General features: G+C 36.9%; 1 protein-coding gene across 1 annotated transcript in view; it reads left to right on the top strand.

The window, feature by feature from the left end:
- PTPRQ (protein tyrosine phosphatase receptor type Q) overlaps positions 1-23772 on the top strand; it is a 194957-nt gene that overhangs the window by 94195 nt on the left and 76990 nt on the right. The window contains exons 26-27 of the mRNA XM_053585939.1: positions 2205-2528; positions 21847-21968. Of these exons, the coding sequence (XP_053441914.1) occupies positions 2205-2528; positions 21847-21968 (446 nt within the window). The remainder of the gene's footprint in view (positions 1-2204; positions 2529-21846; positions 21969-23772) is intronic.

The raw sequence follows: 23772 nt of genomic DNA, 5'->3' as shown, positions 1-23772 counted from the left end.
ATGATGGCCCCGGCCTTAAAGTTGCAGTAATCTACTAATTGGTGTCCTTGCTTCCATCCTTGTCTCCCTTCATCAACTCTTAACACAGTAGCTAGGGTGATGAAAACACATGTTAGAACCTGTCATTTCTCTGCTGAAAAGAAAGCCATAACGTCCCATAATGTCACATGCAATCAGCCTTCAGTGTACCTTCTCAGACCTCAGCTCCTACTGGTTACTCAGGGCTCGTTATTCTCCAGATGAAATGGCACGCTGCCAACTGTGGGCATTTAATCATGCAGTGTCCTCTGCTGCAAATTTTTCTACTTGAAATATTCATATGGCGCTAACTCCTCCACCTTTACAAGGAGCTTAGTGTCTTCTCATCCATTTTCTGACTACGTAATTTAAATTTTCAATGTCACTGTAGCTCTCTCCTTCTTCCCTTCCTTATTTCTCCATAAATCTGATCATCTTCCAAAATACTATGTGTTGGCCCTTCATATCCACGGGTTCTCCATCTGTGGATTCAACAAAAAAATATTTGGAAACAAATGCATCTGTGTTAAATATGTACAGACTTTTTTTTTTTTTGCATGAATCCTTAAGCGATACAGGTCAATGACTACATGCACAGCATTTACACTGTATTAGGTATTATAAGTGGTCTAGAGATAATCTGAATTTATATGAGGATGTGCAAAGGTTGAATGCAAATATTATACCATTTTATGTATGGGACCTGAGCATCCTCTGATTTTGGTATTCAGGGAAGCTCCTAGAACCAGTCCTGCACAGATAATGAGAGGTGGACGTGTCCAATACTTTCATTGTATATAGCTCTCCAGAAAGCAAATTTCATGAGGTCAGGAACTTTTGTCTGACCTGGTCGGGAAGGAAACTTTTGTTTCATTCATTGTATTTCCAGTATCTGCAATAGTACCTACATATATTAGGCAGTCCTTAGAAATTTATTAAATGTTGAAATGAATGTGATATATTTATGAAGGAATGATTTTTCTAAATATCTATTTTCTTATTTTAAGTATGAATATTAGCACACTTCATGAACTATAAAATTTTTAGATAAGTCATTGTTATCACACTCTTTATCTCAGTTTTCTGAGCAAAGGCCTCTGAAGATAGGAAAATCATAGTTGAAAAAAGTTATAATACCACTTAGCTTATTTCTTAGTTAGAAAGCTTATATTAGCTTTCTAACCTAATATACTTATATTATGTGCCCAATATACTATTTCTTGAAAACAGGACATGAGCTTTATTATACCTTGAATCCCTAACACCGGGCTCAGAGCTTAATACATGAGAAGCATTTACCAGACCAATAGTTAGTATGAAGTGTAATAAGTGACCACTAGCGGGACCATGTGTATACAGGGGATAAACAGATACCTTACTCTGTGTACTAATATTGGTGTTCTGGATGATGGTCTAGAAAAAATTAATTTTAAGTGTACAGAAGATAAAATAAAAATCAAGTAATCATATAAAGTAATTCATTGAGTAATACTGCTTATTTAAAATTGTTTTATAATGAATACTTACTGTATGTAATATGTGCTTATGTTTATCTAGACATTTAAGTAAAAAAAACTTTCGTGGGAACCAAATATTAAAAAGTCAAACCATGCCTTGGGAAATACTTAGGATGACATGAGCAGGCAATTTTCTTTTGTACCAGTGAAATTTTTGCTTCTATATGAAGCCAAAAACATTTATATAAACTACTTATGATTGACCTTGTAGGAAAAATTAAGTCTGAAAAAAATCGCCATTTTTTTTGTCTTCTAACCTTTTGAAATGGTGGGGCCTGAAGCACAGCCTAAGGTTCTGCTCATTAAGGGTGGGGATCATTTAATCTAAGGTCTATAGTAATTTTGGAGATCTCTACTAGGTGCACCATCATAGAATTATTAATTTTTATTTTTTTATAGACAGGGTCTTGCTTTGTCATGGCTAGAGTGAAGTGGTACAGTCATAGTTCACAGCAGCCTCCAACTTCTGAGTTCAAGCAATTCTGCCTCAGCATGCCGGGTAGCTTGGACTAAGGCACACACCATCAAGCCTGGCCTTAAAAGTGCTGTGACTTCAGACGTTAGAGATTATTCCCGGCTGTGCTGTTTTAAAATTCTATCTTTTTCTTCTGTTTACAAAATGTTTGATAATTCCAATTATGTTTTCCTCCTTTTCCTTTTAATTTTTAGTTCCCAGTGTTCCCACAAATATTGCTCTTTCTAATGTTCGGTCAACTAGCGCAACACTGACGTGGCGAAGGCCTGACGCTATCCGCGGCTACTTTCAAAATTACAAGATTACCATTCAACTTCTCGCTCAAAACTGCGGAGAATGGGAATCTGAAGAATGCATTGAATATCAAAAAGTTCAGTATCTCTATGAAGCTGACCTAACTGAAGAGACAGTGTACGGATTGAAGAAATTTAGATGGTACAGATTCCAGGTGGCTGCCAGCACCAACGCTGGCTATGGCAATGCTTCCAGGTGGATTTCTGCACAAACCCTGCCTGGCCGTAAGTGTCGTCCTGATACCTACATGTGGGTTTCTGTCATATTCTATGTCTCGGTAATAATGATATCTATTTAAGCCAACTCTGTGTAAAATCACTAAATACAGAAATAACTGAGTATACAAACTAGCTTACATGTTTAGTTTTAGTTTTATTGAAATCTAATGAAAAATTCAATTTCGGTCATTAATTAGGGCTTTTCTAAACTCCTAGAGTTTAGAAACCCTTAGAGTCCTAAAACAAAGGGTGAGGGAAGCCTCTCTTGTTATCTACCCTTGGGCCGTACTGACTGTCTGCTAATGCCATGAAGCTTGCCTACCTTTTTTCTTCCTATGTGGGGGCTCCCCTGCCTTTCAGCAGGACTCTACAGCCTTGTCAGTGACTGCAGGCTTGCATACACACGTGTGAGCATAATGACCCTACTGATCTTTCTTTAAGCAGTTTTTGAATTTGTGTTTTCATCTGCACAAAATTCCGAGGCCTTGAAAAACCAAGTGCTCATCTCCCAGCTTGAGATAAGGAGAAGAATAAACAAGAAAAGAAAAGAAACACAAATAATCTCCCAAATGACTCTGCCTTCCACACAGTTTTCAGGACTTTTGCATTCAGGAAAAAGCTCTTTGAATGTTTTTCCATAGAAATCACTCAAAGTGTAGGTAAGGATTGCTTTGGCAACTTGAGTTATATATTTATAACAACAGGTTACCCTGCTTAGTCAGGCAATATCATTAACCCTAATTAAGTAAATACATTTCTATTACTTATCCTGAACCCTGTCTACATAGAGTTGTGGTGGTTTGCCTGCAACATAAATAAATTTCAAATAAAGTCTGGAATGCAAGAGCTCTGAGCAATATGGATGTATTCTCTGAAATGCCATTTCTACCCAAGGCCCAGTCCTCTGGAGCAAAGTTCAGGTCTACCAGGTCACCCAACCCAACCTCACACCAGAGAAGCCCTTCAAATATGGACCATAGTCTTTTTTTTTTTTTTTTTTGTAGAGACAGAGTCTCACTTTATGGCCCTCGGTAGAGTGCCGTGGCGTCACACGGCTCACAGCAACCTCCAACTCCTGAGCTTAAGCGATTCTCTTGCCTCAGCCTCCCGAGTAGCTGGGACTACAGGTGCCTGCCACAACACCCGGCTATTTTTTTGATTGCAGTTCGGCCGGGGCCGGGTTTGAACCCACCACCCTCGGTATATGGGGCCGGCGCCTTACCAACTGAGCCACAGGCGCCGCCCTGGACCGTAGTCTTATATTGACTGAAATTCTTTTTTTTTTTTTTAGAGACAAAGTCTCACTTTGTCGCCCTTGGTAGAGTGCTGTGGCATCACAGCTCACAGCAACCTCCAACTCCTGGGCTTAGGCAATTCTCTTGCCTCAGCCTCCTGAGTAGCTGGTTGATTGAAATTCTTATTAGATAATTTCTTTCAAATTCAAATCACATTTTCTTAAAAATTTGTGGTCCCTATTAGTAGAATAATATATGCACATATATTTGTGAATATATCACTCACAAATAGCTTTTTAGTAGTGAAATAAACTTTGATCTGGAGGCTTTGTTTTCTTGGCCACCAGATGTGTCTCTTGTTACAGTTTGCCAAAGTGCCTGCTATAATGTTTATAACAGTAAATGTCCAAAAGATGCTTGTTAACATATAATAATTCAACATTTGAGGTAGAATCCAGACAACTCGTCCTTCATCACGTTGTCCAATCTTTCCTCTTTTTACTACATTAAGTCTATATCCCTTGTATCTCTTTCTTAATCTCCTTTGCTGAATTCTCCTTATCTTTTTTCTTTTTAACCCTAAGTGTTGGAACGCACAGAGATTCTGTACTTGAACCTTCCCACCCCACTTTTTTTGAGACAATGTCTCACCCTATTCCCATGAGTTGCCTAGCTTACAGCAACCTCAACTGAACTCAAGCAATTCTCCTGCCTTAGCTTCCTGAGTAGCTGGTACTACAGGTGCCTGCCACAATGTCCAGCTAATTTTTTCTTTTCTTTTTTTTTTTTTTAGTAGAGCCGATATCTTGCTTCTTTCTTGGGCTGGTCTTGAATCCCTGAGCTCAAGCAATGCTTCCTGCTTCAGCCTCCCAGAGTGCTAGGATTAGAGGCATGAGTCCCCATGCCTGACCCCTTTCCTCTTCTTTATAAACACACAATCCCTAGGAGATTTTAATCTTAAGTGACTTATTCTATACTACACTTTAAAGTCTACTTGTATATCGATTATTCTCAGACCTCTATTTGCAGCCCGGAATGCTGCCTAGAAAGCCAGGTCAATATATTTATCTGATCAACTGATACCACTAGTCATGTGTGTTGAATATAGTTGCCTAAATTAGGACAAAGTCTAAGCATCAAACCTCCCATCCTCCTCCCTTCCTTATCTTAGTAAGGAATACCCTTATTTATCAGGTTGTCAAAAATAAAAATCTAGACCATTTTCCTTTCCTCCTCAGTTCTGCTAAGGCTTCATTTCAGCTGCACCATCTAATCACGTCCCTCTGTCTGCACTGCTGTGTGTCTGTCTAACCTTCTGATTACTGCAATGGCAACTCCTGGCTGCCAGACTGATCTTTTCAAACCTAACACGTACATATGGTGTCACTTTCTTCATTAAAGCTGCTCAATGAATTCTCGTGGCTCCTAGAAGAAAATACAATTTTTTTAACTTGATTAACAAAGCCCTCCATGATTAGCCTCTTATCTAAAACTTTAACCTCATTTATAGCCACTATCCCTCTCTCCGCTGCTTCCTACTCACTCCAGACTTTTTTTTTGTTGTTGCTTAAACAAGCTAAACTCCAAGAATTTGTGAATTTGCATTTCATTTTCCTTTTGACTAGAATGTCATTTTACTTCCTTTATGTGAGTACTTTCTTGTAATTTCAATCTTTACTTAAACGATTTCTCCTTAGATGAATTTCCCTTGTGACTTAGTTTGAAATAAACATCATCTCCTTTCAATGAACATTGGTCCTTTTTAGATCACTTGTAATTTTTATTTGCTTGTTTGTTTGTAGAGTCTGTCTTGATCATTCCTATTTCCTTATTGCTTAGAATAGTGCTCAGTTCAAGCAGATATTCTTTGAATATTTCCTAAATAAATAAAACTTGGTCAAATAAGCTATGGAGGGTCAGGGCGAAGAAATCATTTTCCCATGTAGATGATGATGAGTGCCACAGTGCCAAAACAAAGGAAAGAGAAATATGGGGAAAAAATCAAATTCAGTTTGGGATTAGTCAGTAAATGCAGGTGTTTTGAGCTAGCTGATTTTGAAAAGAAACTAATTTTTTAATCAAATTAGCTCAGTAACCAAAAGAAATAAGTGCTTCGAGATTAGAACACAGCTAAAGCTGGGGATTTTAGTTGCTTCAGCTGTTAGAAGATTTCATCACAATTAGATGAAAAAATGGGACATTCAACTCAACAAATAAACTTTAAAGTTTCAGAGGTGACTGGAAGTTACCTGAAAGAGTCCAACAGATCCTATAATGAATAAAGCTGGCTACTGTAAGGCAGCTGGGAGTGGTGGAAACCATGGGCAAATTAACTGAGAACCGGGCAGCCACGACTAACTTCTGATAACTATTGTCATATAAGACAGGTTGTGCTACCAGATCTTCTGATGTTTTCAGAGAAATCAGAAAAGTTAGATCATTTTATGTAAAAATATTCAATATTTTGCTTGCAACTAAATGTTTTAAATTAAAAAAAGATCTTAATTGTTCAGACCAAACATGTCGGCAGCCCAGATCCGGTCTACAAACCTCTGATTTTTAACTTTTAACTAAAACATACCTTTGCAAATATGTCTGCTGCCACTACGGGTTCCCATTTTGCTTTTTATGAGCATCTCAATTGAGACATACCCACTTCTACTTACAGTGAGCCAGAGGTGGCTTTTTTAATGCACCATCTCTTGCCATGCACACTTAACACTAGTATAGAAAATGTTTAATGAGCATAATACAACCTATAACACAATCAGTTCAAAAGCTGGTAAATTCAACTAGAAAGCTGGACTTTTAAATAATCCTCAGCTAGGTGTGGTGGTACATGCCTGTAGTCTCAGCTCTGCTGGGTAGGCTAAGGAGGGAGGGTAATTGGAGTCCAGGAGTTCGAGGTTGTTGTGAGCTGTGATCACAACACTCTGGCGTGGGCGACAAAATGAGACCCTGTTTCTTTTTTTTTTTTTTTTTTTGTAGAGACAGAGTCTCACTGTACCGCCCTCGGGTAGAGTGCCGTGGCGTCACACGGCTCACAGCAACCTCCAACTCTTGGGCTTACGCGATTCTCTTGCCTCAGCCTCCCGAGCAGCTGGGACTACAGGCGCCCGCCACAACGCCCGGCTATCTTAACAGGAGAAAAAAAAAAAAAAAAAGAAAAAAAATACTCAGATACTCCACCATGGATGTAGAAAAAAATAATCCCACATCTCAAGTCTTTCAACTTGAATGTCATTCCGTCTACTTCTTACCCTCCCTCCTTTTAAGGTCTATGGCCATATTTCCAGAGGACACAGAAAAAAATTGACTATCAGTTTGATTAAGAGAGAAAGGTAAAACAATATTGTGATAACAGGCATTCTCAAAATCCACAGATTTTCAGATCAGTAGTCATATGTGGTTGAGGGAAATAACCTAGTTTGTTTAGGCTTTGAGTTAATTTCTCTTCCTTTAGTCTCCAGAACAGAGAAATTTTTTGCCTCTAACGAGGAGGGGCCTTTTTAAAATAATAAATATTGTGTATTTGAATTTCCAAATTATATAATTAACACAGTAAAAGAAAAGTTTGGTTATTATATTAAACCACAACTGGTAATCTTACATATTTAACATGAAAGACACTTTTGAGGCAGAGTCTCACTCTGTTGCCCTGAGTAGAGTGCCATCACATTATAGCTCACAGCATCGGGCTCAAAATACCCTCTTGCCTTAGTTTTTCTATTTTTAGTAGAGATGGCCTCAGTTTTTCTATTTTTAGTAGAGATGGGGTCTCATTCTTGCTCAGGCTGCTCTCAACCCCCTGAACTCAGGTGATCTACTCGCCTCGATCTCTCAGAAAGCTAAAGGTGTGAGCCGCCACGCCCAGCAAACACCACATATATTATTGCAACATAATAGGTATGTTGAAATAACATATGATATGATAATAAAAAAAATCTAGAATAGTTAAGCAGCAAAAGTCTTGAAGACCAGTAATATTTTCAATGTAAAAAATAAGTCATACTTAACGTGTTGCTTCTGCATACCAAAGAGGAAAATGTTCTAGGCATTTTGCAAACACAGAAAAAAAATGTGGATGGAGAAAATTAATAAATTTTGTTTTATCTGTGATGGACTCAAAAAAGTGGTATATTGTTTCATATATAAAATAAGAAAAAATGATAATTCTTTGAATTAGAGAAAAGACTACCCAATAGTATAAAATAATATAAAATCACCGTTTCCGGTAAGTGTGCATTGTGTTCTAATGGCATCAAGCATTTACTAGTTTGGTGTCTCGTCAAAACCTGAAGCTCCTTGATAAGGAATTAGCAAGCGATGGCTACTTCAAAGTCAGATTGTTCAAAATTGGAATACTTGAAAGACCTCTCAATTTGTATAGTAAATATTATAAAAGTTTGTATATGGCTTATATAATAAAATAAATACATTGCTGTTAATTCTATCTGAGCTCAGACAGAAGAGCATCAAAATTGAAGATTCAGGAAGAGAAGTTAGAATGTAAGCTGACAGTTAAACTACATTACTCGGTGAATCTGAATGTACCCCTGTAAAATGGAAGAATGAAGGAAACAGTATTCAGCCACCTTAAACTAGCCTTTCTCTCACATGTTCTGATCTAGATAACTGAAGTCAAATAATTGCTTTTCTCCTTACATAATTTGTATAATAGCCGTAATTCCGCTTTATGCTGATGTGTATAGATAAGAATGTAAGCATCAAGGTCACAAATGGCAGAAATATTTAAACGTCAGACTTGGAGATAATTTTACCCATCTCTGCTTTTTTTGATTATCCTTATACCTAAAAGCAATTTGAGTTGCGGTATATTGTTTCATATATAAAATAAGATAAAACAATGATTCTTTGAATTAGAGAAAAGACTAAACAACAATATAAAATAACATGAAATCACTGTGTTAACCACCTCCTTGGCATAGAATAGATACTTACCCTGCTGAGGTTATGATAACTTTAAACAAGCGTATGAAACAAAATGGGACTCTCGTGATGTGCATCTCCTGTAGACCACCAGGACTGGAAGAAAGCAAGAAAAGAAAATTCCTGGGCTAACACTTAGGTTGTGAAAACCACAGGACACCATACTCATGAGGAATTTTAACTACCCAAACATCTGTGAGGTTAAAAAAAAAAAATTCAACAAAACATGCCTCATCAAAGAAGTTTCTAAGGAATGTAACTTTATGATCTAAAAAAAGAAAAAGGAAAACCAAGTAGAGGGCAACGTATACCTTAACGTTCTTTAAAATAAGAAGGTCTTAATGCGTCACTATACACAACATCATTTTTCTTAATTTCTCCTAAACTGTGTAATGCACTTACAATGTGATCAATGTTGCAGTAACAGTATAAAAATCATTCTTTGCCTAAAGAAACGAATATGTACTGACAAGAAATGATGTTAGCCCTGAATAAACAGGCAATTTTATCCCAATACATATGGGAGCCTATTTAGCGGCACTGCATTTTTATTTATTTATTTTTTTATTTGCTCTTTTTTTTTTTTTTTGAGACAGAGTCTCGCTATGTCACCCTTGGTAGAGTGCTGTGCTGTCACAACTCACAGCAACCTCAAACTCTTGGGCTTAAGCAATTCTCTTGCTGCTGCCTCAGCCTCCCAAGTAGCTGGGACTACAGGCGCCCACCACCATGACCCACACCCGGCTATGCAGTGCGTTTTTAGAATGGGCTCTATCTTGCTACTGCTAGAGAAAGCAAATATGATTTATTGTAGACATGATGGCTGTACTCTGCAAAATTATTTAGATGCTGTTGAAAGTCTCCTAATTTAGTTGCACTAGACTCCCAGATGTGTAATTCAAGACCATATCTTTGTCATCTAGACCTGTATGTTGGAGTTTTGGGTATGATCACTCAGGTTTCCACAGAGCAGCTCAAACTCCATATTACCGTCACCCCAAAGTAAACCTTTTCCTCCTGCGTGTTCCCTGTTTTACTGTGTTGCACCACCGTTCCTGCTCAAACGAGCAACCTGGGAGTCATTCTTAATTCTTTTTTAGCTACTCCCATTCTCCAGAGGTCAGTACCTGAGTCCTATTGCGTTTAACCTTCTAAATATCTCTTGAATTTGCTTATTTTTCTTTGGCAAGAGTATTTAAATCCAGACGTTTAATATTTATCTAGTAGATTATTACAAAACACTTCTAAAAGGCATTTTGCCCTCCTTTTCTTCCCTTCATATGCAGTCAGATAACACACTTACCTGATCATGTCATTATTCTGCTGAAAATCTGGCTGTTTTCTATTTGCTGCCTTAAACACCGTAACTGTTAGAAGCTCTACAGTGCCATTCGGGACTGGGCTTTGCTCCTCACACAGGTGTTGTCCTTCTTCTTCAGGCCCCAGGATCTTTGCTCTTCTTTCTTCTATCCTTTCCCTTCTTCTTCTTTGGTGACCAGCTACCTTTTCTTTAGATATTACTTTAAGTATCTCTTTGGGGGAGCCTTCCAGAAATGCTTTCTCCTCTTACTTCCCTAAACTTGTTTCTGAACTAGTAAACATATTGATCATAATTATTTCTCTCTCTCTGGTGGGACTCTTTTCTACTCTTTAATAGTAGAAATGACCAAGTGAACATATCTTATGTACGTTTCCACCCTCTGCGGCTACTTGCTATCTATGACTCATTAGGAATATGGAAGGAAAACATTTTTCTTTTTTTTTTTTTTTATTGTTGGGGATTCATTGAGGGTACAATAAGCCAGGTTACACTGATTGCAATTGTTAGGCAAAGTCCCTCGTGCTTTAATGCAGAAGTATTTCTCTCTCTCTTTTTGGGGGGGCTGGGTTTGAACCCGCCACCTCTGGCATAAGGGGCTGGCCCTACTCCTTTGAGCCACAGGTGCTGCCAATAATGCAGAAGAATTTTCGATATCAAAATTCTCCTTATTCAAAAATAGTTCATACGAAAATTTTTTCAACTCTTTTATTTTTGCTTAAAGCTTTTCTTTCAAACACTTGCTTGGTTATTGCCAAAATTAAAATTGTCTTGGTCAGTTGTCTATATTTGATATGTTCAGCTTTTATTTTGGAAAATCAGTCTGTATATTGTTGATCATTTTGTGATTTTCCTTTTCGTTAATTAACATAAAATATGAATTATTGCATGTAGAAAAGAAATGTGTTCATAGTACATTTAGAAGGATTTTGAACAGTGAAGGAAAATAAGACATAACTATTTCAGAATGGATCAAAACATTAAAAATCTCTACATGATTACTTGAGATAGTGAGCTGGTAATATGAATAGTGAGGCAAAATCATACTATGTCGATGGCACATGAGGAACATAAAGGAAAAAATACAATGTTTATATTTGGGATGTTTAATGTAAATATAAAGGAAACATATTTGAGCAAAATGATAATATAAAGGAAATGATAGTAAGCATATATAATTAAAATATTTAATAAAGTCTTCAACTACATATTTAATGACAAAAGACTTTTCCAGGTTTTCTCTAACTTAAATAAAAGTATTTATTTTTGAAATCCTGATTATATAGCAGAGAAGAATATGTTGTTCAGCAAAATCACTAAAAATTAAACAAAGGATATTATAATTTCAAGTTTAACTCAATTTATTTTTACTCTTCTGAGAATCTTCTTTCTCTCGGCTTAGAAATAAGTGTGAAGTAGACTTAAGGCTTTGTGAGTTTTGGTCTTTAACTTCACCTCAGATTCTACCTTAGCATTAGACCATAGGTCAACAAAAAGTCAGCTCCATTTCTTTTGCATTTATGTAAGAAGTAGAGAAAACTCTGAATTTGACTATGGAAAAGTCCAAATTCTAAAAACATCTTAGGATTATGATGTGTGGTGGTTTGTGCACTCTCTGGTCAGGCCTAATAAGTGAATTAAGAGACCTAAGCTGTTAACATCTTCAACTATTTCTTTTCTCAGAGTTTCATAGTTCTCTTTATAGAGATCTTTCACATCCTTTGTTAGGTAAATTCCCAAACATTTCATCTTCTTTAGCACTACTGTAAAAGGAATAGAGTCCTTGACTGTTTTTTCAGCTTGGGGGTATATATAAAAGCTAATGACTTGTGAGTATTGATTTTGTATCCTGAGATACTGCTGTATTCCTTGTTCACTTCTAAGAGTTCTGTAGTTGAGCACCTGGGGTTTTCCAGGTATAGGAACATATCATCTGTGAAGAATGAAAGTTTGATCTACTCTGAACCTATTTGGTTGGTTACCCTTGATTGCTTTCTCTGGCCTGATTGCGATGGCTAAGACTTCCATTACAATGTTAAATAGCAGTGGAGACAATGGGCAACCTTCCCTGGTTCCTGATCTGAGTGGAAATGTTTTCAATTTTACTCCATTCAATATGATATTGGCTGTGGGTTTGCTATAGATGGCCTTTATCAGTTTGAAAAATGTCCCTCTATACCTATTTTCTTAAGTGTCTGATCATGAAAGGATGCTGGATATTATCAATAAGTGTAGAGTATAAATGTCTTAACACAATAATTAAGAAAGTGCAGTGAAGACTATGTCAACCGGTTTGTTGTATTTCAAATTATTTATGAAACCAGCACATTGTATCCCATAAATGCATTAATGTACATAGCTATGATTTAATTTAAAAAAGAGACCTAAGTTGTACAGTTAATAATAATAACAGCAGCATCTCAACTTATTGAGTGTTTGCTATATGTTGGTCTTATTCTAAATGCCCTACACATTGATTCATTTGTGAGTCTCCTTCATTTCTAGCACAGAGCCTGCAATGTTTGATCTTGCCAAGAATCAGGGTGGTATAAAGCACCAAAAAGTAGAGAGGTGCTAAGTATGATTTCACGGAGAAGATATTCAGGTGAAATCATAATTTAAAGGAAATGATAGTAAGCAAATAAAATTAAATAATTCAATAAAACAATTATATATCCAATGTCAAAAAGCTTCTGCCAGGTCATTAAGCCAGTTTTCCATAATATAAATAAAAAAATCTTAAAATCTCATTTGCATAAGCACATAGGGTATCTTTTCCAACAAAGGAAATTATAAGGATACTTATAAATACTTATAATAATACCATATTATTACTTATAAAGCTAATAATACCATATTATTAGCTTTGACAACTAGGACTAAGAAAGACCTCAAGATATTATATAAGTTTCTAGTACGCAATCCATCCACCTCCGATCCCAAACAAAAATTGACCATGACTTTTTTCTTTTTCTTTTTTTCTTTCTTCTTCTTCTTCTTTTTTTTTTTTTTGTTGCAGTTGTCATTGTTGTTTAGCTGGCCCAGGCCAGGTTCGAACCCACCAGCCTGGGTATATGTGGCCAGCACTCCACCCACTGAGCTACCGGTGCCGCCTGACCATGACTTTTGACATATGTAACCTCAGACTGTATTTTTGAGTTTTCTGATATCCTTGATTTTTATTTTTCCTTTAATGATATATCCTTGGTAACAAAATAGCAACATTTATCCTGGCTCTAAAAGCCATAGAATGGTAATACTATTATCATACTATTATATACTATTATAGTATATATTTATACTGTTACACCATACAGTGGTTATTCTAGGTTGTTCCAGTGCGGAGTTTCACAGTAGCATGAGACTGGTGGTATTTTATCTTCTTATAGAACATGATGACGTGTTACTGTGATAGGAACTTTAGGAATGTAAGAAAGTGGTAGGAAGAACCCTCTTCATGGTGTGTCCAAAATTAAAATAGAATTAAAGGTGGTGGGAGATGCAAATATACAATGTCTGGTGGCTTGTGCATGTCTTCATGTTGAGTACCAGCTCCCAAATTTCCTCCATAGCCACTTCCTTAGCCTTCAGAAAAAACAGAAATATAATCCTCCTTTCCACCTTATTCCAAGGGTTATGATTATTGGCCATCCAATCTGAATAGCAATGTCACTACTTTTTCGAATGGCGTGTAGGTAATTTATAGAGCAGTGGCTTTCACACTATAGTCATTACCGTTACCAGGAGGGTTTCTGATCCAGTGCATCTAGGGTATGGCCTCAAAAATCCCTTAGCTACCACTTCCCCAGTGATGTTGATGGTGCAGGACTGGAGACCACACTGTTTTGTTTTGTTTTGTGGGTTTTTTCTGAAGACCACTTTTCGAGAACTACTATTATATAAAGTTATTTTTATAAACTCGATGTAATTCTAGGAAAAGATTTATTATCTGATTGATCCTAAAGTAATAGTGCTATTTTTTTTAAATGTTTTATTCCTACTTGGCATGGCAAGTATTGAAAGTGAGAGGAATATTTTTTTTTTTTTGGTATTTTGTATTTTTTTTTAACTTAAGCCAGTTTGAAATGAGTAAGAAAATAAGTAATTTAGGAATCAGATAAGATGGTCATATAATTAAGTCTAATCCTATGAACTTCCATGAATCATTCTCAGTATTCAACAAATAATCTAATTTGTCAAGTTCTTAAGCTTGCAGGGTTTCTCATACCTTTGTGCCACACCCTTTGAAGTACCGTCTTGTTGAGAAATGTAACTTAAAACAAGACTAAAGTTTTGTACAATGGAAGGAAATATTTCCCACACCAGTAGTGGTGTTCCTTGTTGGCCAGTGAAATCACGGGGCTCTAAAGAAACATCCAACACTAGGGAAGGATAGCCGGTTTTCACAGAGTTGTGATCAGCGGACAGGGATATGTCCTCAGATACTCTTGGTGTACAGAACTATGGTGAATCAAATTGCTAAGCTTCTTTCGGGGCCTTGATGCCTTGAATTAAGACACAAAGAATCCACTGGGCCATTTAGATTTCCTCTAGTCCCAAGAGCCATCTAAAGCTCAAAGATAAGTCTTCCTGGTGTCTCAAATCAAAGTTAACTCACAGTCGTAGAATTTTCCCACTCCTGTATAGCTGAGAAAAAACAGAGTCCTTCATTTAGTGATGACAGTCCTCAGAAATCTAGTGGTCCAGTATACCAAATCTTGAAATTAAAATACTCAGAATGGCAGACCTTTTAAATAAACTTTATACTGAATTTAAATTCAAATAGATGTGGGCCATTTAAATCACAGGAATACTCAGTTCAAGATTTTTTGAGTTTCTGTCAAGTCATTTATTTATTTATGTTTATTCTCTTAGGAAAGGCACCATTGCATGGTAAACTAGAAATCATAGAGTACTTTCTCTGATGTTTTTCACCAGTAAGTTAGATTTACAGGGATCTACATGTGGAGAAGTTGCTAATAACTCTTTGAATGTGCTTATTCTAAAAGTATAGTATTAGACACACCAAAACTTGTTGGTTCTTAATCAAAGTGGCATAGACGTGTGACATTCAAACTTTTATAGGGACCTGACTAAATGATGGTCTATCCAGACTCACCTTTGAGCTAACACACTTAGCATGGAGACACAGATGGATGGGAAAGATGACCCTGACCCACATAAGACCTACATTCCTGTGCAAGGATAGAAGCATGATAATCAGGAAATGATGGTTGTTAGTTACAGAAAATGCATTATAGTGAAAACCAGGGGGAAAGTGCTTATGAGAGGAAGTGATTGGATTATGGGGAATGAGAGAATAAGGATAGATCATTCCTACTGAGTAAATTTCTGTGATTTATAAGAGAAAGGGTATAGTGATATCTTGGCTCATTACTGATGAGATTCATTTCACAAACAATCCTAAATCAGAATGTGACAGTTTATGGGAAGATAAACAAAGTCTACCAAAGATGCTTATAAGTTACTAAGCTTTTAAACTGGCATGTTTTCCACTCCCCATACCTTCACCACCGTCAGCTTCCTTTATTTTTGTATTTGGCATTCATATTTTAATTTTGTAGCTTTGTAGCTCCCCTTATGTGACACTAGTACTTGATATATTTTATTATGCATTTTTGGAATTTTGATGAATTCCATAAGGAAGTTACCTAAAAGGACTTTGACATTTGTATATGCTTATAAGTACATCATGATATCAGATAGTACTAAAATAATAAGATGCTGTTTTATAATGGATGAATATTTTGGTGTTGTAAATCTTTATGTTGCCTGTGAATTAATCAACTATCCTTCAGTGCTCTAAACAAATGAAATATCTATATTTTATACATAACACATAATACATCATATATATTCAGTAATATATGTTTACTTTTTTGTTTATATTTAGGAGCTCTAGTGCTTCGAGAATACACGCTGATAAAATGCAGTAAGAAATTTTTCATTAACAATTCAACACAGGGAACTTATGTAACAAACAGACCATTTCATTACCAACTCTACTGAAAATGCTTAGAATAATTTTTTCTTAAATAAAAAAGAAAGAAGGAAAAATAATTTGGGAAAAGTTCAAGAAATGGCGCAGCTCAGCAAGGGGCTAAATACTTTGCCTTTTTCTAATGACTGATTAGAGTAAAGGACTTAAAATATTTAGTAGTACAGAGATTAGATGTGTCACAAATGATCTTTGAAGGTCCTTTTCCTCTCATCTCTGCTTGGGGTGGCAGACACTCCTCGAGGAGAGCTTTGATTACTAGTATTAAGGGAGTAAGTGCAGGGTGGACATTTTACTATGAAAGATGAGAAGTTGAGGCAAGGCATTATACTGCTTCCTGGGTTAGTGTACAGACATATTTACAAGCCAAAGTTTCCTTGGAAAATTGTTTTGGAACTGTCTTCAACTGAGATCCTAACTATGGATCCTCACTATGGAGTAGAGATGGGGATATAGTTTCTTAGAAATATTTCTAAACACAAGCTACTATCAATATAGTCGTACAACAATCTCACCAACTTTCTTAGTCACAGAAAATTCTCAACAAGTTGTTCATGAAGTCTGAGTAACAATAATATGCCACCCTGCTTGCCTGCTGGAGTGAGTCTGACAGTGTCGTCCTAACAGCACTGAGTTGGTGTACTTTATACAGGGACATGAGTCAAATATATTCTGGAGATAATCTTTCCTTTTCTGACTTAATTAATTTTGGCCCATTTTTCTGATATAAATTAGATGCCAAACACCACCATCTATTGTGGTCTCCTCTAGTTTGTGATAATAAACTATGACATTTGAATTTTTGCCCACGGTAGCCATTCTTACAAAGACTTTAGCTATGGTCTTAAAGGCTCTGTGCAGTCTGGCCCCTATTTTATTTTAGACTGTCATTCCAGCTCACATGACTTCAGCCTTACTTTGGAATCATTGTTATTCCTAGAAGACATCAGGCATAATCCTGCCTGAGGGCCTTTGCACTGGCCATTCTCCTCTCTGTGACAATCTTCCTCCAAACATCCCATCCTCCCCAACCTCCTTTTCATTTTTCTTTAATGTTATCTGCTTGGTGAGGCATGTCCTGACCATCCTATTTAAAATAGTAACCCCTCAAAACATCCCCATTCCCATTATCCTGCTTCATGGTACAAAACACTTCCTAATATGGTATATAATTTATTTGTATGTTACATGTTAATTTATCTAATTTTTTCTAATATTCTGGAGTATTATTTGTCTCCATTGTTGAAGTAGAAGTTCCATGCTCTTTGTCTGTTTACTTCTCTTATCTATTTCCAACAAGTAAACACCTGGCATGTCGTAGGTGTTCAATAAACAGTGGTTCAATGAAGAAAATGGTTAACAGCTGGAGTTGACGGATAGTTCCAAACCTATCTTGATCATTTGTACAAGTATTGTATCTTTCCAGTGCCTTGCACATAGCAGATGCTTAATAAATATTTATTGGTTCAGTAAATGCATAAATTTAATCTAACAGCCAACTAAACACTTGAGTATAAATAAAGACAAGGGGGCACTAAAATATTTTCCTAGTTTATACCACTTGAAATATGTGGCCTGTCAGAAAATTTTTCTTCTCCATGCTAGTTCTTGCATAGCTAGAAATCAGGTTTTGTAAAAATATTAATAATCAAGGGGCCCGAATATATCTGTACATACCTCTTATCCCATCACCCTCCCCCGCCCGCCTTTTTTTTTTGAGACAGTTTCACTATGTTGCTCTCGATGGAGTGCCCTGACGTCACAGGTCATGGCAACCTCAAACTCTTGGGCTTAAGAGATTCTCTTGCCTCAGTCTCCCAAGTAGTTGGGACTACAGGCACCTGCCACAATGCCCAGCTATTTTTTGTTGTATTTGTCATTGTTGTTTGGTAGGCCTAGGCTGAATTCAAACTCACCAGCTCTGGTGTATGTGGTTGGCACCCGAGTCATGGAGCTACAGGTGCCGAGCCTATCCTATCGCTTTTTATAGAGTCAGAGGCAGAATGCACGGCATTGAAACCCACAAAACATCTTGTATTTTTCCCAGCAGATTTCTCCATGAGGTGAGTATGTAATAGTGTTCCGTAATAGTGGGCCTGGTCCTGAAGCCCACCCACTCCTAACTTAACATCGTGAATAAGGAGATTCAGAGCTGCAGGTTATTTACAAAACAGCGGGCATAAGTCTCTAAGGAATATCCACTTGGAAAAGGTAAGAAGAGGATTGCTGCTCTTGAAACCCCAGTGCATTATTCTGTGAGATCATCCAAAAGTAATTCATTATGCTCGTGGCAGGAGACCACTCTTGCTCTCTCATCTGATGTATGTAATTACCTAAGTAAATTGGACTACAATTTAAGGCAGTTTTCCTCGGGTCATAAACATAGAAGTAATAAGATCAAAAATGTCAGGTTATGCAGGGTGGGTGTGTGTAGATCTAAAGTAAGATATCCTCTGCTTTGGTTGTTGGAGAAACTGTGTACCCAACTCAGTCATCATTGCTAGCACCTCTCAGCTCATCAGAGCTCTGATCCTGGAACGTCCCTCTTTCCACTTTCTCCTGGATGCTTTCCTGGGCAGTATGGATTGTATCCTTGAGCCAGGTGTGTCAATGTTTGTATTATTTTGAAATTTTCAGAAGAAGTCCAAGTAGGAAGGATATATATGTCACCCCAAAGGTATTTTCCCACAAAAACTACCTTATATATATTTGCTAGATTTCTCTATAGTTACATTCAACTACTATCATTAAAATATGTCACTGCTACTATTAAAATAATATTTTGTGTTGAGTTGTGTGACAAAATTCCACTCTTAATATATTTCTAAGAAATAAACTCTAATATGAATCATTCATTCATGTTTTAAGACTATCACTACTATTAACCTCTATTTCAATCGGTTTTGTCCTATGATAACAAAATATCAGAGACAGGGTAATCTGTAAGAGCAGAGATGTGTTTTCTCACAGTTCCAAAGGCTGGAAAATTCAAGATGAAGGTGCAGGCAGGTTCGTTGAGGAAAGGGAAGGAGGCCATGTCCTCACATGGCAAAATGCAGAAGGGCAGGGGTAGTCCTGTTTATAAGGATCCTGTTCCTATTTGTCAGAGCAGGAGTCCTCAGGAATTAACCACCTCTTAAGACCCCACCTCTTTTTAATAAACAAAATAAACCTTTTGTTTATTTTCCACAATTTTTTTTTTACATATACATGTGTTTATTAGGTTTCCACTTTTTGCCTTCACAGAATTAAAAAGGCTTAAAATTCAATAACAATAACAATGTTTACGATAAGGACTAGAAACAAAAACCTCGTAAAGAACAAACGAACATAAATACATTCAAAAAAGAAATCCGACGATTGCAAGACCCCACCTCTTTATGCCATCACACTGACCATCAAGTTTCATCACTTGAGGGCGGCGCCTGTAGCTCAAGGAGTAGGGCGCCGGTCCCATATGCCAGAGGTGGCGGGTTCAAACCCAGCCTCGGCCAAAAAAAAAAAAAAAACCACAAAAAAAAAGTTTCATCACTTGAATTTGGGAAGGGACACATTCGAATCATAGTGACATGTTTAATACTAATACGTATTAAAATAAACCTTTTCGTTCTCTTCAGAACATGTGGTTCACTGAAGCAGATCCACTGGCCATATGTATGCATAGCACTATCCTAATTTGTAAGGAGCTATCTGAAAAAATTTTCTCTAAATCAACAACACGTTTCTATCCTGATCCAGTCTTCCTCATTCTAGGCTCCCCTTTCCAACTGCCAGGTAGACAGCTCAGTCTTCTTGAGGTTCTCATCCTCAGTGGGTACAAATCCATTTTCATCATCTCTTCTCACAGCCTTCTCACACCCCCCAAACCTGAACATATCCTCCGGTGTGCTGTTGTGAACTGTCAGTGTTCTGCTGGGATTAACACGTGAATCAGCTTCACTACTTCTTCTATCTTAGGTTGAACCCACCTCTAATCCTCCCCAGAGTTATTTTTATTAAGTTTTCTAAGTGCCTCTCATTCTATTTTCCTCCTATCTATACCTACTGGCACTAATTTGGGGTTTCATATCTTACCCTGTGTTTTAGGAAATAGCCTAATAGACTCTGTGTCCTTTAGAGCCCTTGACTTTCTCACAGCTATCTGAGTTGTTTTCCTAAATCATTAGAAGAATACTCTCTTTCTCAAACACCTCAATCACATTCTATAATTTAAAGAATGAAGTCCAAGTTCTTCAACATAACAAGTGGTTCCTAGTTCAGGTCCCAGATTACTATTTGAGGCTTGTGGTCTATGATATCTTGAACACTGGTCTATGATATCTTTATTCCCTAAATTTGAGGATTCTGAACCTTATTTGTACCATAGATCCTTTTGACCATCTGATGAAGTTTATGGATCATTTTTTAGAGTAATATTTTTGACTATGTAAAATAATAAACGTAAGAGTACCAAGGAAAGCCCTTCTATGGTAATACAATTCTGTCTGTGGACCCTGTTATTTACGTTTTTGTGGCATTGCCATGATCCCTTAGCATGGCCCCTCATTCTGCTCATCCGTTTATTGAAATCCTGCTCATCTTGCAGAGCCTCCTGCTAGAGTCCCACCTTGTGTCTTTACCTTGCCTCCCCATCAGCGTTCATCACTTCACCCTCTCACAGGAGAATACTATTTATTTATAGTTAATGCTTACCTTTATTCGGCCCTATGTATATTATATTAATTGGCAACAATGTGCCAAATTATCGAAGTAGCCAATTTCACATATTTTGAAGGACTATAAAATATTCATCTGATAGAGAAACTGAGCTCCAGACATTTTGTGTTTAACTAAGATCACAACTTGTTGCTCTCACAGGATTATAAATTATTTGGCAAAGGGAATATTTTCTGTTCCTCTTTACATTTTTTATGGGATATTACATGTTCAGTAATCTTTGCTCGCATGGATTTAAAACTCAGAAATGTGGGGAATTTCTTATCTCCCTCTATTTAGTATCACCTGATTTGGCTCCATGCCCTGGGAGGGCAGAGATGTGTAAACCAGTGTTCCTAAATTAATGTTTATGTCAGATTTAAAGTGTCTAAATCCTGAACATACTACTGACCCTTCTAGTTCTTAGTGGTTTCACAAATTGAAAACTTAACATCGGTGTTTTCTTAAGATTTCTTAAAATATTATCTCATTTTGCACTCTTGGGAAGCAAATCAGGAAAGTAGGACAAATTTAAGAATTTGTTTGAAATCATAATGAATGAGAAAATATGTGAAGATCACACTTTTAATAATAGATCAGAGGAATTGGATGGCCCATTTTCTATTCTTCCCCTTCAATAAAAACAATAAAACCAACCCAACATACATTTTTAAGGCAATATATTTTAACTATAATTCCCTTATACCAGTTTTAATTCTTTAACTGAGCTCTTTTCTCTTTTTGCTGTCAGATACATGTCTGCAAATTTTTAGGTTATCTATTTTAAAATAAAAATACAAAATAAAAGATTTCTTTTACTAAATTAATTTCTTTTTAAAATATTACTTTTTAAAATATTACTTCAAGTGTTAAAATCATTTATTTATTATTTAATTACACATGTGGAAGTGCTTTGTATATACTAACTAGTTTTAAGAATTAAATGTTTTGATTTGAAATACTTGAGCATGCTGTGAAGTATAAATCAATGTCAAATTAATTCACTATGATTCATTGTGACTATCCACTTTTCATGGTATTTCTACCATTGTACTACAGCCGAGACTTACTCTATGCAGCAGAATAATTGGTTTTCTATTGTCATAGCTCCGGATGGTCCTCCTGAAAATGTTCATGTAGTAGCAACCTCACCGTTTAGCATCAATATCAGCTGGAGTGAACCTGCTGTCATTACTGGACCCACTTTTTATCTGATCCATGTCAAATCGGTAAGGTGTATCTTACCTTTTGTAGAAGTCAGTATAGAACCTGGTTAAGAATATGGGTTTAGAACCAGATTATTCAAATTTGAACTTTGCTCTGTTAGGCGTTAGGCAGCTTACTCCACCTATTTGTGTTTCAGCATCCACATGTGTAAAATAAAGATTCATAGCGTACAGAGGACAAAGATTCTGTGAGGAGTAGATTAGTTACTATGAGTAAAGAATTTAGAACATTGCCTGGCCTGTAGTAAGTACCCAATAAATGTAAAGTGTTAGTCACATGTTATCATCATATTTATTCTCAGGGTGTAGATTTTATATGCATACACACACACAGGTGGTTATGTTGATGTTAACACACATATCTGGTTTAAAATACAGTGGAAAGGGACTCATAATACAGAGTGAACAGAGAAAAAGCAATAAAGACAGTATCTCCCCAATAGGAAAATGTCAGAGCTAAGTCCTGAAAAAATAATTCAAGCAGAACATTATAGGAAAATGGGAATAGAGATAGAAAATAGTAAACTTCATTCAAAAAAAGAATCAAGTACTTCAGCAAAGCCAGGGCATAGCAGTCAGCACGAAGAGTGGGTGTTGAGAGATGAGGCTAGATCGGGAGGCCGGCTCTGTTACACCTGGCACAAATCAGGATGTATGTTAAGGTTGGTGAAGTGCCTGCCACTTTGTGCAATCCATTGGTGTGGTTGCCTCGTAGAGCACGGTTTGAGAGCGGTGTGGGAGCAAAATCCAGCAAGGTGACAGAAAACTATGAGTAAATTGGGCAGCACCTGTGACTCAAAGGAGTAGGTCACCGGCCCCATATACCGGAGGTGGTGGGTTCAAACCCAACCCCAGCCAAAAAAAGAAACCATGAGTAACTGGACAAGGAAAAATAAAGAACAGAGGAAATGTAGCAAGAGGACAGAATGAAAAATAATTTAAATCTACAGGATTTATTAAAAAATCAAGCAACTCATGATGGTGAGTGAGAGGAGGAGTCAAGGATACCTGTAAGATACAGGACCTATTAAAGTACAAGGAGCAGATCTGTAGAGGAAATGGATGAGTTTGGTACTAGACACACGAGTGTGAGGTGCCTGGGAGTCCTCACATGAAGACACCCCTCACAGTGTTAGATATGGATCTGGAGCTCAGGCGAGAAATTCTGTATTTGCAATTTGGACAGCGTTGTATTTATAGGAGATAGAATTATAGGAGTGGATGAGATTCACTACAAAGATATATCCTGGGGTCCTGGGAAAGGCAAACATTTAAATAAAAGACCACTGAAGAGACCAAATTGGGGTAGACGGCCATTCAGAAGGAAACCCAGGCACGACAGTCAAACCCTTTACCTAAGACAGCAATTATTTACTCAACAATGTAGATGATGTAGAATCCGGCTACATCATCCGGCTATCTGGCTAGGATAAGGATTGGGAAGATTTCCTCTGCTCCCTGCTTAGATTTTTCTGGGCGTAATTACCACTCTTTTCTAGCGGCATCTACTATATTAAATTGAGTAACTTATGATGAATACTTCTCTCCCATTTGTTCTGCTCTGTCTCCTCTCTAATTTTTATAATTGCATTATGTCTTTGGAGAATTTCTTAGAAGGAGATACTTACATCCCAATAGACCTGTCATCACTAAAACAAATTTTAAGAGATTATTGGTGCATCTGTTCTCCCAGCCTGCAGTCTATGTTTTGAACATATTTGTGAAGATTTTAGCACACAATTATCCAACCACAATTAATGTGAATGACGAAAGCTCTGGGAATATACATTAAAAACAAACTTAAAGA

This window comes from Nycticebus coucang, chromosome 3 (assembly GCF_027406575.1).
Source record: "Nycticebus coucang isolate mNycCou1 chromosome 3, mNycCou1.pri, whole genome shotgun sequence".
Taxonomy (NCBI): Eukaryota; Metazoa; Chordata; class Mammalia; order Primates; family Lorisidae; genus Nycticebus; species Nycticebus coucang.
This window is presented reverse-complemented; position numbering and strand designations above follow the sequence as displayed.